At 36.5% G+C, this 15866-nt stretch overlaps 1 protein-coding gene across 2 annotated transcripts in view; it reads right to left on the reverse strand.

Moving 5' to 3' along the window:
• Positions 1-15866, reverse strand: part of CDKL5 (cyclin dependent kinase like 5) — a 109981-nt gene that overhangs the window by 63741 nt on the left and 30374 nt on the right. For both annotated transcript variants that reach the window (XM_090264458.1, XM_090264457.1), the window contains exon 3: positions 4413-4458. In XM_090264458.1, the coding sequence (XP_090120584.1) occupies positions 4413-4458 (46 nt within the window). The remainder of the gene's footprint in view (positions 1-4412; positions 4459-15866) is intronic.

Consider the following 15866-nt stretch of genomic DNA (forward strand, 5'->3'; position numbering starts at 1 on the left):
CATGAGAATGATAATCCAATAGTGATAGAAGATTATACTCTGAACATCAAATAACATTGTACAAGACTGGACTTATAAAAAGGGTAGAAGAATCAGGCTAATTATTATTTTACATAGTCTAAAAGAACCTTTTAACTAAATAATCTCTAGTATCTTTTTGGTCTGTAGTCATTTTTCTCTTCTCAGAAAACCCAAATGCTGAGCAGAACTAATTCTATGGAGATTTCTGGTTAGTTAGGTGTTTATCAGTCAATGTTTCTCTGTGGAAATTGACATTAATAGACACATTTATAATACTATCATTCAGGGTATCATTAAGAATTCATTATCTGAGACTTCACATTTATGATGAGGTATAAAGAAGTAAATGGCATCAAAACAAGAAAATATTAACTAATGAAGTGATCTCAGATAAAAATGCCATCACTGAAGCATTCCTCCCCTTTAACAGGAGTTTTTGTCCTCCACCCAGTATATCAAAGTCTTTCAGGGAAAAATCAAAGGCAAAGAAATTGATAAATAATCTGATAGCTATATCAGAATAAAAAACTGACAAGGATGAAGACAGAAAGACAGGAACATACAGAGCGAAAACTGAGAGTCTTTTGTGTATTTTTTAATGACTCTTTTTTATTCTGAAAAAGTTGCCCCTCCCCCCAAAAGAGAACATGATTCTTTCTTCTAAGAAATGGCACAAAGTTGCTTTTATAACCTAAATTGTGTTAATTATAAGATAAAGTAAACTTATCTTTGTTATTTGTTTCTCTTTCCTAATCTAACCTAATAAATAATAATATTTATTATGAAATTTTGGTTCCCATTTTAAATAATGATCTATTATCTCGGGATAATAAGGACCTCTTGAATAAATTAGTGGCCTACCTTAAAACGTAGTGTCAAAACATTTTATACAGATTTGTGGATACACAGATATTTAACAAGGAAATAGGACATAGTCATAATCTTTTAAAGCTAACAGCAGGTAACATATACTCTCATAAAATATCCCTTGATATCATCAGTGTAAGAATACTTAATTAGTTTGAATGTGGATCAGACCAAATTCAGATCCTATTATGGTTTAACAATATTTTTTACAGGGTTATTTCATTAGCTTCACAAAGATTTAAAGATTGGTTTTAGAAAAGTCACTATCATAATATCAAGAGATTATTTTCAGAGAAACTAATAAGAGATTAATGAGAGCTTTGACAGTAAGGGCAATATTATGAAATTTTTTATTATAATTGGTCTGTCTGAAACTGATAAACTGTTTCAGAATAAAGTGGTGTACATGGGGGTTGAATGGACATCCTCATCTGTACTATTTATGTACACTTCATACTCCAAAAGTGTTGTTCACCACACACATTCCCCTTACTTTCCATTGAGCAAGATACTACACTGGCAGGATGAAAAGGGTAAGGGCAGAAAACAGAGTATGAAATCTCCCAGGGAGAACTGGAAACAGAAGGAAAGTGTGCCTAAAATAGGACTGAAGTAAAATGTTATAAATAATTGGCTATGTCTTCAGAGTCTATTACTGACATGTTTGGGAAGTAACCCTCAAGAAGTATGTAGAGGTGCACTTACAAAGGTGTCCATATGCAAAATGAGTGGGTGTATAGAGTAAGAGCAAAATGGGCTTTCTGGACACCTTTGACAATCCACTATGGAGTCCCTGTCAGCCGTGAACAGTATGTCAAGTGCTATGTCAAGACTGAAGTAATGGAATGTAATGCAAACGCCCTTAGGAGGGGCCAGAATGCCTGAAACCACAAGTCTAGACACTTGGATAAGGACTCCATCTGGACACCTCTATGAGTGGGATCTCCATCCCTGGTGGGTTATAAGAAGTCAGGGCTCCAACCACCCAACGCTCGAGCCTGGCTGTACCACAGGTCTCGCTCAGAGCGCTGCTGCACTTCTCCTCCACTGGTCGTGTGCCGCCATGGTAGCCCCCTGGCTTGGGACCGACACCGCCTCTCCACCTGCAGATGCCACCAGTGACTAGGACTTCGTGCCGGAAGCTTGCTCTGCTCGCTTCTATCACACAAGCTCCCTTGGCGTTTGACACTAATGGCTTATTGGAGAGGTCTCCCCTGATAAACCTGGCATTGTGGAAAGACACAAACGTGTGATTAACTCCTTTCAAGGATGGTGCCTTGCTCATGACAGTGGGTGATAAGGGTACATGCCTGAAGTTCGGTAATGGAAAACGGCCCCACAGCAATGAAGGCAGAGTTGGAGTGATGTTTTGTCAGATCTGTGAAATAAGGGCTGATCAAATGTTTCCTATAATGTCTTCACTATTCATACATCGCTAGGATACCACAACTAGAAACAACCTCACCTCAAAATTATACAAATTCATTCAGGCACTGACTGCTTTCTACTCTGTTTTACTGCTATTTATTTACAGGTCTTAATTCTATTAGTAGGTCATAAGCTTCTTGACATTTGCACCCAATTTACCTTCACAGCTCTTACAGCACCTCATTCAGTGCTCAATGAATTTCAACAGATGCACTACTGATTGCCACGCAGAAGATGTAACACAGGTACAAATAAATCATTTAATTGAAGCTAAGAATGGGTATGCAGAGGATAGAGAATGTAAAGAACATGGTATTTAGTTTTTTAAAAAAGCAATGGCATACATGCCCTAGATTGTACTGTTTCAAAAATTTGATAACAATTACTATTTTTGGTGGTAACTGATGTTTGACGATGTGCCTTATAAGATGAATGCACAGACAGAAGTCCTTGTACTCATGCAACGGTTACGCTTTGATTTACTGTTGGCAACCACACTTTCTAGCAGATCACCATTTGTCTCTTGGCCACCTGTGGTTATTAGCTCAAAGCCACTGCTTAAAAAGCTCTTTTCTAGTGGTCTCAGAGTGGGTTGGCCTGGGGCTCCTGTTTCCTGTCAGACTACAGGTACATCATTTGAAGTGTCTTCTTCCCTCCCTCCCTCCCTCCTTCCCTCCCTCCCTCCTTCCCTTCCTTCCTGTCTTTTTTTTTCTCTCTCTCTCTCCCTCTTTCTTTTTTAAGAATAAGCTAAAAGCATTTTTTATTGCCTTCTCTCTAAGGCTGCCAGGACAATGGCTGCTAGAGTTCCTAGCTGCTGTGCATGTGTTCCACATAACCAGCACATCAGTCAGGTTACATCAAATACCACTGACTCTATACGACAGAACTTTGTTAGTGAGCCTTTTTTTGTTATTTAACATTTGCTGAATCTCTAAGGTAACAGTGATGAAACTGTTCAAAAATATAAAGGCTGCTGTCTTACAGTAGTCAGTCAACGCGTGCTGATGAAAGTAGGCTGTGACTGCTATTGTCATACTTCTAATTAGATATGAAGGGTGATGCTATGCTGGTGACTCTTAAGCCGGGAGCACTATTCTTCAAATGGAACGTTGTGACTCATTAGTGGTGAAATCAATGTATTTGATGCCACAATAAGCATCTATATAAATTGTATGACCAGGAAAGAACAGCAAATGGAGAACCTCATGTTAGTAAAATAAAGTTTTGTGACACTTTTCTTTCAGTTATATATAGGACATTATATATGTTGATACTGGGTTAGGATGTAAAAAAACATTTCTACTGCAGGCCTCTGTCCAATAAAAAACTAGAAAAATGCTGCCTTGAGCTTCTCAAACGTCATGAGTGTCTTCATGGTCAGTTTTTGTACTTGTCTATCTTTAAATGGCCAATAGTCTACATTTAAAACCCAATAAACTACTGATATGCATTATTTACTTTTTGATACATTACCTTTTTTGTACATAACTTAAAAAAAAAAGGATTATTTTAACCTTTCTCACCTAGCATGGGATAATTTTAATACTCTATTGGAAATGGTCTGGATATGTGAACAAGCCCTCTAAGTACAGTATTGGCCCTTAAAAAGCTTTTATTCACCCAATGACAATATAAAATCACTCCCCTGATACCATCTATGTACCACTTATTCTTGTATTTCTAACTGACTAGGAACCTGAGATCACAGTACCTAATACTAAAACTGTTCACACAGTGTTTGCTATGTGTGTGAACCCACAGAAATACTTACTTCAAATCAATTTCCTCATCTTAACAATATTTAGAAACAACATAAATAGCATGCTTTCTATCCAGCATATGAAGCAAGTTTTCCAATGTTGATCATACCTTAAAATACAAGATGAGTTTTCTAATTATTATGAGAATTGAAGAGTCACACAGAAGGAACTAAAATTTTCAAAGCAAAGCATGATAAAAAATAAGCTATATTCACTTTCTAATATTGAGACTTTATAATTTCAGGAATAGAGTCTAATCAGCTCGATTCCAACTCTTCCACATTCTAGTTATAAAAATTAAATATATATATTTATATATAGAAAAAATATATATACCTTCACTATCCTTGAATTTCTTGATTGCCACAATTTCATGTGTTTCCTGCAAAGGAAAAAGAGGCAGAAAGAAACTCATTCTCCCATGTTTTTCAAACTGGGAATCCCAACTGTCCGGGGGCAGGTATATTCTGGGACAGAGTGGCAAGAACCCAGGGAATAAAATATAGATCCTCCTCCTCCTCCCCAATCCCTCACTTGGCTCCAAAATTCTTTCTTACCACCCTCTAGACATTGTCAGGAAAGGAAATGGAGAAGGGGGAGCCAGGGAGCGGGTAAAGAGCACAACAGTGAGAGACCTGGGATGAACGAGAAATGTCAATGTCTTGAGGACAAATAAAAGTGCCAGGAAGACTGACAACAAACCACCAAAGGGACTGCTCTCTGTAACCTAGGGACACATTTTAACTGGGCTTCAAAGATCAGAGGCAAGGCTTCTATAATACTTGGCATTTGCTGGTAGCGGGATGCTTCTTCCAAGTCTCCTCCTTCACTTACCTTTTTCTAACAAACCTATCTAGTTGCTCACCAACTCTTCCGGATGGATGGTCATTTAAAATCCAAAGTGGGGTAAACATTTGTCAGCAAATACCAATCACCACCACCACCACCTCCACCTTTTAAAATTAGCTCTCCTGAACTAACAGTAGTAGTTTGTGAGCAGAACACTACTTTAAACTAAAACGTTGCAAATTATTTTTCTTCCTATTTTGGTTGGAAGAAAAGAATATAAGAGCTAGAAAGGAAATGGAAATGCTAACAACTAAGTACCACTGAGGCTAAATAACTCATGTCTTATTCTGGTCTATAAAAGGCTTTTGGTAAAATAATATATAGATTCCTCATAGCAAACATGTCATCTGAATGACTCAGGCTTGTACTTTACTCTGAGTACACTTTCAAAACTGTAGATCAAATCTTTTAATAAAACATTGTCCCTCTATCAGAACAAAGGCTTCAAAAAGGGACAAAACACCAGACATTAAGCAACATGGTACAAATCATTAACATTAAATATATGTGCTTTTAACCTAAGTTTCTTACAAAAGCAAGAGGGATCAAGAAAGTGGGGCAGGGGGGGGGTGACCATTTTTTATTTTATTTTTTATTTAAGTAATTTTACTCATATGCTATTACACTCATCCCAGCTTTTTCCTTTTTGCCCCCCTTCACCCAAAACCACCTGCTCTCAAGCAATACTCCCCCTTAGTTCATGTCCATGGGTCGTGAATATAAGTTCTTTGGCTTCTCCATTTCCTATATTATTCTTAACATCCCCCCTGTCTATTTTGTACCTACCAACTATGCTTCTTAATCCCTGCACCATTTCCCCATTTCTCCCCCTTCCCCCTCCCAGCTGATGATCCCCATACCTATGATTCTGTTACTGTTCTGGGTGTTTGCTTAGTTTGTTTGTTTTTAAGATTCAATCGTTGATAGTTGTGAATTTGTTGCCTTTTTAATGTTCATAGTTTTGATCTTTTTCTTAAGTAAGTTCCTTTAACATTTCATGTAATAATGTCTTGATGATGATGAACTCCTTTAGCTTACCTTGTCTGAGAAGCACTTAATCTGTCCTTCCATTCTAATTGATAGCTTTGCTGGATAGCGTAATCTTGGTTGTAGATCCTTGCTTTTCATCACTTTGAATACTTCTCGCCAGTCTCTTCTTCTCTGCAGTTTCTTTTGAGAAATCAGCTGATAGTCTTGCTTTACTCTTGCTTTTAAGATTCTCTCTTTATCTTAACCTTTGGCATTTTAATTATGATGTGACTTGGTGTGGTCCTCTTTGGGTCCAACTTGTTTGGGACTCTTTGCACTTCCTGGATTTCTATGTCTATTTCCTTCACCAAATTAGGTTAAGTTCTCTTTCATTATTTTTTTAAATAAGTTTTCAATATTTTGCTCTTCCTCTTCTTCTTCTGGCCTTCCTATGATTTGGATATTGGCACATTTGGAGATGTCCCAGAGTCTTCTTATACTATCCTTGTTTTTCTGGGCTCTTGTTTCTTTTTTCTGTTCTAGTTGAATGCTTATTTCTTTCCTATGTTCCAAATTGTTGATTTGAATCCCAGCTTCCTTCCCATCACTGATGGTTCCCTATAGATTTTTCTTTATTTCACTTAATGTAACCTTCATTGCTTCATGTTGTTGCTGTACTCAGTGAGTTATTTGAGCATCCTAATCGCCAGTGTTTTGAACTCTGCATCTGATAGATTGGTTTTCTCTGTTTCATCCAGTTCTTTTTCTGAGGTTTTGTTCTGTTCTTTCATTTAGGCCATATTTAATTGTCTCCTCAATTTGGCACCCTCCCTGTGTTTGTTTCTGTGTATTAGGTAGAGCTGGTCTGATTCCCTATCTTAGTAGCATGACTTAATGTAAAAAAGGCACCTGTAAATTGTGTGGGGCAGAGTCTTAGGTAATTGCTAGGACTGGGCAACCCACTTCACTGCTATGTGACTCTGTGGGAGGGGAGGGCTTGGAGAGTGGACAGTGCCACTGCGTGGCTTCTGAACATTTGCCCAGCACTCGCCCTATTTCCAATCACTTTACTGACTCCCCATATGTGCCTGGCGCCTGTCCAGCTTTTGCCTTGGTGCTGAATCCCAGAGTGGCTGGGTTTGGGTATGTTCTAAGACCATGCAGGCCCTTAAGTGGAGTTTCCTGAAAATCCAGTAGTTTCTTCCACTGCCCCAACTCCCACTGGTTTTTACAGCTAGAAGTTATGAGAATTTATCTACCCAGTGCTGGAACCCTGGGCTGTGCAGTCTGGCCTGGGACTGGGATGGCTCTCTCCCAAGGTATCCCTCCCAATTTTTATCTACATGTGAATGTGGGACTGCCTGTGCCCATTCTGCTGCTGCTGCTGCCTCTCCGTGCCACACCATGTCTCCTCGCCTCTCTGCCTGTGTCTGCATCTCTACCTCTCTTACCCATTTGGATGAATGTGGCTTCTCTAAATCCTTGGTTGTTGGACTTCCATACTGTTCAGTTTTCTGTCAGTTTGGGGTGTTATTTGTTTGGAGACTGAGTTGTAATTCTTTTTGTGGTTGAGCGAGGAGGCGAAGTCTGTCTATCTACACCTCCATCTTGACTGGAGGTCTTGAAAAGTAACCATTTTAATCATTATGCTTCAAGATAAACCCTGAGTTGTAACTGTGTGTAAATCAAACTTTTCTATTTCTCATATGCCCACTGAAGAAATAAAATGCCAGCTTTCATATTTGTCTTACGGGGGGAAAATTATCTGAAAGGTCTAGGCTGAGGAGAAAAATTCTTAAGGGTGTTACTTTTTTTCTTAATGGAAGAACAGAATTATAGAGCCAGCTTTTGAGATACAGTGTATTTGTATATCAGCAAACCTTCTGACTTAAAAGGAACTTAGCCTTCCGGATACTTTGTTTTTAAAAAACATTTTTTATAAGATTTTTAAAATGTATTTTTAGAGAGAGGGGAAGGGAGGGTAAAACAGACGGAGACATACTGATATGAGAGAGAAACATCGATTGGTTGCCTCTTGTATGCGCCCTGACCGGGGATCAAACCTTCAACCCAGGCATGTGCCCTGACTGGGAATCAAACCAGTGACCTTTTGCTTTGTGGGACGATGCCCAACAAATTGAGCCACACTGGTCAGGGTTCCAGGTACTTTCTGATATTGTAAATTTCACCACTGAGAAGGAATAATTGTAAAGTCACCATAATGTGGGAAATGATGGGCAAGAATATTAGTATAAGTAGTAGCAGGTAACTCTTCTAGGTACGCTACTCTCTCTCTCTCTCTCAATACACTAATACCATTTTCTTATGCTGTTCTTTTTCAGATAGCTCAAGCTAGCAACCTACCTCTGGCATAAGGGAAAGAAAAAACCCTATCAGGAAACTGCTCACAGAACAAACTAAGGGGCAAAATGATACATATCCAGGAAGAGAGTAAGACTGCTCACACCTAAAAAGGTTTCTGGTAGTGTTTCATCGTATATTGTACTCTAAACCCGAGAGGCCCACATACATTTTTTTAAATTGTATCCTAAGTGTTAAAACCTTACCTCCTTTTAATAAAAAGTATTGCTTGGTTCAGAACTGTCCACTGACATATGAGTAAAAATTTAAATTTAAAACTAGTACATTTATACCATCTTGAAGAAATTCATTAGTTTTTTCCCCCTAAGCATCTCATAAATAGAATTTACTGTATAAAACAGTTGCCCCAAAGGGGGTCAAATAAAATGAAATGTTTATTATTTTGTCATTTCACCAATAACATGGAAATCCTATTTCTTCTCAATACACACACACACACACACACACACACACACTTAATATGGTTTCTATATTTACTTAAAGAATGAAGCCAAATAGACAAAGTTTTCCACATAGACTCAACTGAATGTTTGGTAGAAAACCCATGTAATAAAGGGCAGAAGAAGATGCTGGGAAGAATTTAACATTTCACTTCTATTCAAACTACTTATGAAAAATGTACAAACTCATTACAAAAAAATATAAAAGAATATAAAGAGTATAAAAAGAGTTATGAGTATAAAAAGAATATAAAGAAGAAATAAAAAAACTATTTATATAAATAACCCTTGTTAACATTTTGGTATATTTTCTTCCAGTAAGTTTTTCTTAAATAGGAATGATAATATTGTACATTGCGTTACATGTTACTTTTATTTCCCTTAATATTGTACAGATACATTTATCTGTCATTAAATAATTTTTAAAGCCGCCATTTATAATGGATGGTTATTTAACCAGTCTATCAATGGACATACTTCAACATCTGCATCTCCATTTCCATAAAGTAAATTCTGAAAGTGATATAACTGGGTCAAAGGTTATAAAACAGTAAAATAGTATCTAGAGGGCTCAACTGTCCTTTCTTAATATGTTGGTAAAGCAGCTAATTGGTATTAACAATCATGAAATTTACTAAGTTATTTAAAATCCACTTACATAACTTGACTTATGCATGCTCTGGAACAGTGAATTCTCTACCCCAATCATTCACTGTATAAGGAAGCAGCAAGAGTCATTGTTTTAAATGTTTTGCTCTGTAATTTTAAATTTCTAACATGCATTATAAAACAGAACAGAAAAAGATATTGATTTTACTTTACTCCACCATTCATAGATTAAGCCAATGCAAAGGCAGTACTCCACAATTCATTCTCTAATTACTCTTTGAGAAGGTCCTTCATTGGGAGAAATTCTTTGTTTCTTCATCAAAATAGCAGGGAATACAATTTGACAACTGGAGTATTTTAAAATATTTCAATCCACATTTTGAATGCAAATATCCCAACTAAGTGCGTTCACACACTGCCCATAATTTTCCTCAGGATTATACATCTAAGTAGTAATAGAGCCATATACACACACACACACACACACACACATATATACATATATATGTATATATATGTGTATATATATATATATATATATATGTTTTATTGTTGAAAAGGATATATTTTGAAATACACACACACACACCACTGAGGAGGCACCATTATTTCTCTTCTGTGTTTTTTTCCAAAAGCACATGTTAGCACCAACAAAAATTCTTAGTTTTCTAAAATGTCTGTTATAATATTGATACACCTAAAAGTAAAAGCAAATGTCAATGTTTCCATCTTCATTTTTATTCTGACTTTTTTTCACAGAAACCTGATATATAGCAGAGAAGATCATTTCAGTCAGTCAGCTAAGAATTGTCCATTGGGCCCGTGCTTTATGTGAGGTTGTATGTGACACCATAGGTTTGATAGGAGTAAATGAAGTGTCTCATATACACAAATGCTTACACCCTGATGTGCAATATTGCATTAAGTTAAAATTTAGGACAACAAATAAAAAGTACAAAAATGTTATGTGACATGCCACATGAGTTCAAAACAGATGGATCATGTAAATATATAGAAAAAAATGTACACCTCTCAGATTTAAGCTGATAATATGTTGTTTTATTTGCTTCTGACCTCTCTCTTTTTGAAATGTAAAATGTCATAAATATACTTTTGTTCTTCCCCATTCCTTCTCTCCCCAGAGGTAACTTCTATCCTAAAGATGGTAATTAATGTACCATTCCCATGCAGATTTTTATTACTACAAATGGCTTCACCTGTAAGTAATTTTACTGCTGTTTCGTACACTAAAAATCATGTAACTAGCATGTCACTGCATGCATCTTTTAGCAACAGCTTTTTTTTTAAAGAACAACATTGTGTATCTGAGATTTAAACATACATCTAGTTCAGTGGTACTATACTGGGGACAACTGTGGTCACCCTTTCCCCACCCCCAGGGACATCTGGCAATGTCTGGAGACATTTTCGGTTTGTCTCCTGGTATCTAGTATGTAAAGGCCAGGGATGCGAGTAAACATCCTACAGTGCACAGGACAGCGCCCACAACAAGGAATGACCTGGCCCCAAATGTGAAAAGTGCCAATGCTGAAAAGTGTGGGTCTAGTTTATTCATTTTAACGGTTTTGTGGTATTCCACTGTAAAACGCCCCCTTAAAAGAGAGAGTGATCACTTGTTGAGGAGATCAGGTAAAGCTTTTTGAAAAGACTAATATACTGTGAAAATAAATTTCAGTTGCAAAAAATAAAATAATTAAAAGATTAGTTCTTCAAAAATTACTAAAGCTATTAATTGTGGCACTAAAATGCATTTATCTCATTATAACAGCAATTACTTTTATAGTAACCTTTGTAATATAGCTCCTTTAAAACATTATGTAGTGAAATATACCAAAAGGTATATAAAAACATTATTTACTTTTTTGTTAAAAATCCATCGAATTTGGCCAAAAACAATTTAGCAGAGTCAAACAACATCTACACCAATATCTAGCAAAACTGTCACAAAGATATATATTATCAGAATATTGTCACAGGATATTGGTGTCAACTCTGATGTGTCCTTAATATGTATGCTAAGAGTACTTCAAGAAAACTCTTACCATTTTAAAATGCATTGCAAGGAAACCTCATAATGGACTCACTTCATGCTCAGCCTCTACAAAGAGGATAGTCTTAGAAAAATAAATATATTATGAAGAACAGGAGGGAGAATGGAGCTCCAAAAGGAAGATATAGGAAGTAGGATCTTACAGAGACAAAATCATGTAGAAAACAACTGCCTCCAAGCTAAGTCAGTAATAAATTCCTAGGTAACAAAAATCTATTTTCTCATTTATTTCCATTACAACATCAAATCCCTTCTACTCCTTCTGGGCTAAATCTGCTCTCTACAAATCTTTATTGAAATGTAAAATGACAGTAAGAGAGTATAAGATATTTAGATAGAATGCCTACCTAACCATTTCCTCATCTTCCCCTTCTGAACCTGGTCCCATCTCCTATCCCCATATCTCATGAATGCTAGCCAGAAATTTAGGATCACTCTTGACATCTCCCTTGTCTGTACCCCAAATCCATCCAGTGCATCACTGAAAGCTGTTGATTTTTGCCTCCTAGATCTCTTTCAATTTGGCCCACTGTTCTTTACCCAAACATGACCAATCCCTGTTAGAGCCCTAGGCGTTCCCACCTAGTGTACTACCTGACCTCCTAACCCTTCTGATATGCCCACCACTCAGCAACCAGGCTCTTCATTTGGAAACAGAAACCAATTTCAGTGCCCCACCTTTCCTCTTAAAAAACTTTCCCCAGACTCCACTGCCGTAAGGATTATATCAAAGCCCCTTCAATGTGGCCAGCAAGGTCTGTCCAGGGACCACTGGGATGCTCTCCAGCCTCCTCTCCCCAAGTCTCCCTTGCTTGCTGAGCCCCACCATCCTCATGACCTCTCTTGCTCCATTCAATTCTGTTTTACCCCTCTGGTCTTGGCTAAGTCCTCACTTGCTGAAGGGATCCTTTCCACAGCCCATGATTAGGTCTGAAGCCCTATATGCTCTCTTAGCAAACACCTCTTTTTCATAACTTTTATTAAAACAACACCTTTACATACTTATGTGACCACTTAATAAAGGTCTGATTCTACCACTGGACTGCCAAGTGGGTAAGAAACAAATGTATGATTGATCCAAAGTGTGCTGAGCAAGAAAGAGAAAAAAAGCCAGTGCAAATATCTCACTGTACTCCATCACCAATTCAAAACTTACATCCTGTTGGCCTGGGTCAGCCTTCTTTTAGGAAATCATTTACTAATTCCACTACAGCTTAACAGAGAAACACCTTTTCCTATCATAAATTTAAAAAGAAAAAAAATAAATTCCTTGATATACACTGAGTTAAAAAAACAAACAAGAACACAGAATAAAAGTATACATATTTGAGTTTTTTTAAGGACAGTATATCATTAGGAGACACATTAAAACAGATGCTTTCTTCTTTCTTTCTGTTAAATATTTCGTCTGTAGGATTACTGTAAAATGGCTGTAATTACTAAGTTGCCAACAAGTTACAGGAGAAGGCTTACTAACTTAAAATATTATTACATATTGATTTATTTCTCCACCTGAAACAAGGACTGTTATCCTTCACTGTCACCTCTATTCCATCCTGTGACAAAACTAGTAAGCAAGCTTTCCTCTAGGCCTGACAAAATATGTAAACAGAAATGTCACATAACTCCTAATATCTAACATTTGTTGCTTACAGTGCAATCACATGGTTGCTAAGTCCTCAATGCAAGCATGCTATAAACATGCAGGCACACTTTGGGGAAATGAAGGAAAAGCAGCAAAGCTTGGGCTGATGTGGAACAGAAAGAAGAGCCACTAGAGGTGAGTGAGATATAAGAACAATGAGTTTGGTAGGGGAAGAAAAATCAAACAGAGAGGCTGTCTTGAAAATGCAAGCCACATTCTTAAGGAGACAGACTTTACTTGAGCTATTTTTATTTGAACATTAAAAGAGGCTGAGAGACTTAGGGGCAGCTAGACGTCTGATATTTGAGTGCCACGAATATAAGCATAAAAAACATAAGCATCTAGGGCAATTCAGTTGATAATGTAAACAAACTCACACACCCAGAAAGCCTTTGTAAGTACTTCTGATATGGCCCAGTATAACTGCTGGTGGATCAATATCAACCTAAAGGGACATTGGCTGATAACATCAAAGGATGTAACTGTAATGAAGGCTACTAGTTCATACAGAACTGTACAATTAAAATGGGTACATCTTATTGTATATAAGAAGGTACATTCTTCTATGCAAATTATGCCTCAATAAAGATAATTTAAAATGGATCACTTAAAAGTAATTCACCTCACAGTTACAGACTAATATAACTTACTACCCTATGTTAGTATTATAGATTAGGTAATTAACAAAATGTTCAAAAATAAAATGCAGTTATCTCAATAAAAAATGAGGTATCCAAAGAACAATTTTCAGTAACCCACCCTGGCAGAGCAAATAGCAACTCTTTTCAACAGAAAGTGATAGGTGAATTTTCAAAAACAATTTAGCCACATATTTATAGATCATATAAAGTGTAAATATGCTTGATTTTCATGTAACGCACACTTTTGGACATTATACACAAATACTCTCAAACCACTGAACTCAGACTGTGGTATGTCAGCAAATGAATGGATTATTTCAAAGAGTACATGCTAATGATGCTTTCCAGACACCATTTCAGTTTAGTAATATTAACCATCATGTCTGCAGCTGTGTCACGTTTTTATTTCATTTTGCCCTTATTTTATAACAATGAGCAGATAATGAGAAAATAAAAATTCCACTTCTGGTGATCAAGTAATTGAGACAAATAGTATTAATTAGGCATGCCAAATGCAGGCAATCAACAACCTCAATCAGACAAACATTGGACTTAAAATGTGTTCAACAGTGAACAAAGAGTACAAAATTTAATTTTAACCCTGGAAATACATCCTCAAAGACTAAGATGTGCCAAGAAAATATAGCTTTAAATTTTTCTATAACTGATTTAACATTGTTTTTCAACAAAAAATAATGCATTTAAACAGGCATGGATGATAAATCGATATGACTTGAAAAAGATATCTGCTTCATAAATCACATAGTGGGTAAGTGCCTGTGGAAATTTCAGAACCAATAGTAGAAGCCTATATAATTTTATTAACCTATGTCACTCCAATAAATTTAATTTAAAAAGTAGAGCCAATGATAGAAAAATGAAAATTAATGGATGACCTTAAGAGAAATTATACATTATTGTCTAACAAAACATGGCAAAATGTCCTATTCAACACTGTTGATAAGTAATAGAACTGTTAGATTCTACTACGGAGTACAAAGAATTGTATGTAAATGAAACTTAATTCCACATTTTAAATGAATAAAAAAGTGTAAACATTTTCACTGAAAAAATAAGGTAAAGGGCAGCACGAATCTTCTCTGAACAGAGGAACTTGGCTACATTCTTAATGCCTCACAATAAGCCCTGTAAGATTTAAGTCTAACAGCATGGATAATATTTACATAATGACTGTTAATCACACCCTTCTAGTTTTACTACTACCTATATTTAAACAAAAAGGCACCTAAAACAATAGAAAATATTACAAATGTATAAAGAAATGTGATTGATGGATGTATATAATAAAAATTATCTGGTTAAGTTTTCCTTTCAGCTCTAAACAACTGAACAAAAAAGCAGGAATTTCTAACAAAATCATTATTTCTTAGTTTCAGAAACAAAAAAATCGATTAGTAAAAGACTATACTCCAAACAGTTTAAAATTTAGGACAAGAAATGATTAAGTCATTTTTCATATTTCTGTTGCCAGATCTATGTGATTTCGTAAGAAAACAAAGTGCTTCTAATTAGAGGCATTGTGATTACATTTAATTTTGCAATACCTTTTAGAAGCTCAGATGCACTTCTTTTAGACACAACCTTGATTTCAAACAAACAATAAAGCAAAGTGAAACTCAAAGATTGTCACACATCCAGAAGAAGGGTAAGAACTTCAGATCTAGAGCCAAACTGCCTGGATTTGAATCCTAGCTCCCCTACCTACTGGACTGAGTGACCTTAGGCAAGTTACTTAACCTTCTCAGTGCCTTAATTTCCTTTTTTGAAAATTGAGTCTAATAATATCACTTATTTCTGAGGTTGCTATTAGAATTGAATGAGAGGATACACATAAAATGCTCAGAACAGCACATGAGCTAAATGTTATTACCCTTATTACTACCATCAAGGAGCAAGTTCAGCATGTTCTACTTTTGTACATTCCTAAATCACCAAAGCAAGTTTCCAGAGGCACTCACAGACCATGAGGTTTGTCCCTGAGGAGCTACTCCTGCCCCTGGGAGAACTAACAGTCCTTAGTAGTATAAAGCCCAGGCTCTCAGAAGCAGTAGAGTTGAACTTCCTGTCCAACAGGCTAACGTCAATGTAAGCTGACAAGTCTTCAGGACCGGAGGATCCTCCATGACTGAGAGTATCAGTGGACTGCAGCTTCTGCATGAGGTA

This window comes from Furipterus horrens, unplaced genomic scaffold (assembly GCF_987537825.1).
Source record: "Furipterus horrens unplaced genomic scaffold, mFurHor1.1.pri manual_scaffold_17, whole genome shotgun sequence".
Lineage (NCBI taxonomy): Eukaryota > Metazoa > Chordata > Mammalia > Chiroptera > Furipteridae > Furipterus > Furipterus horrens.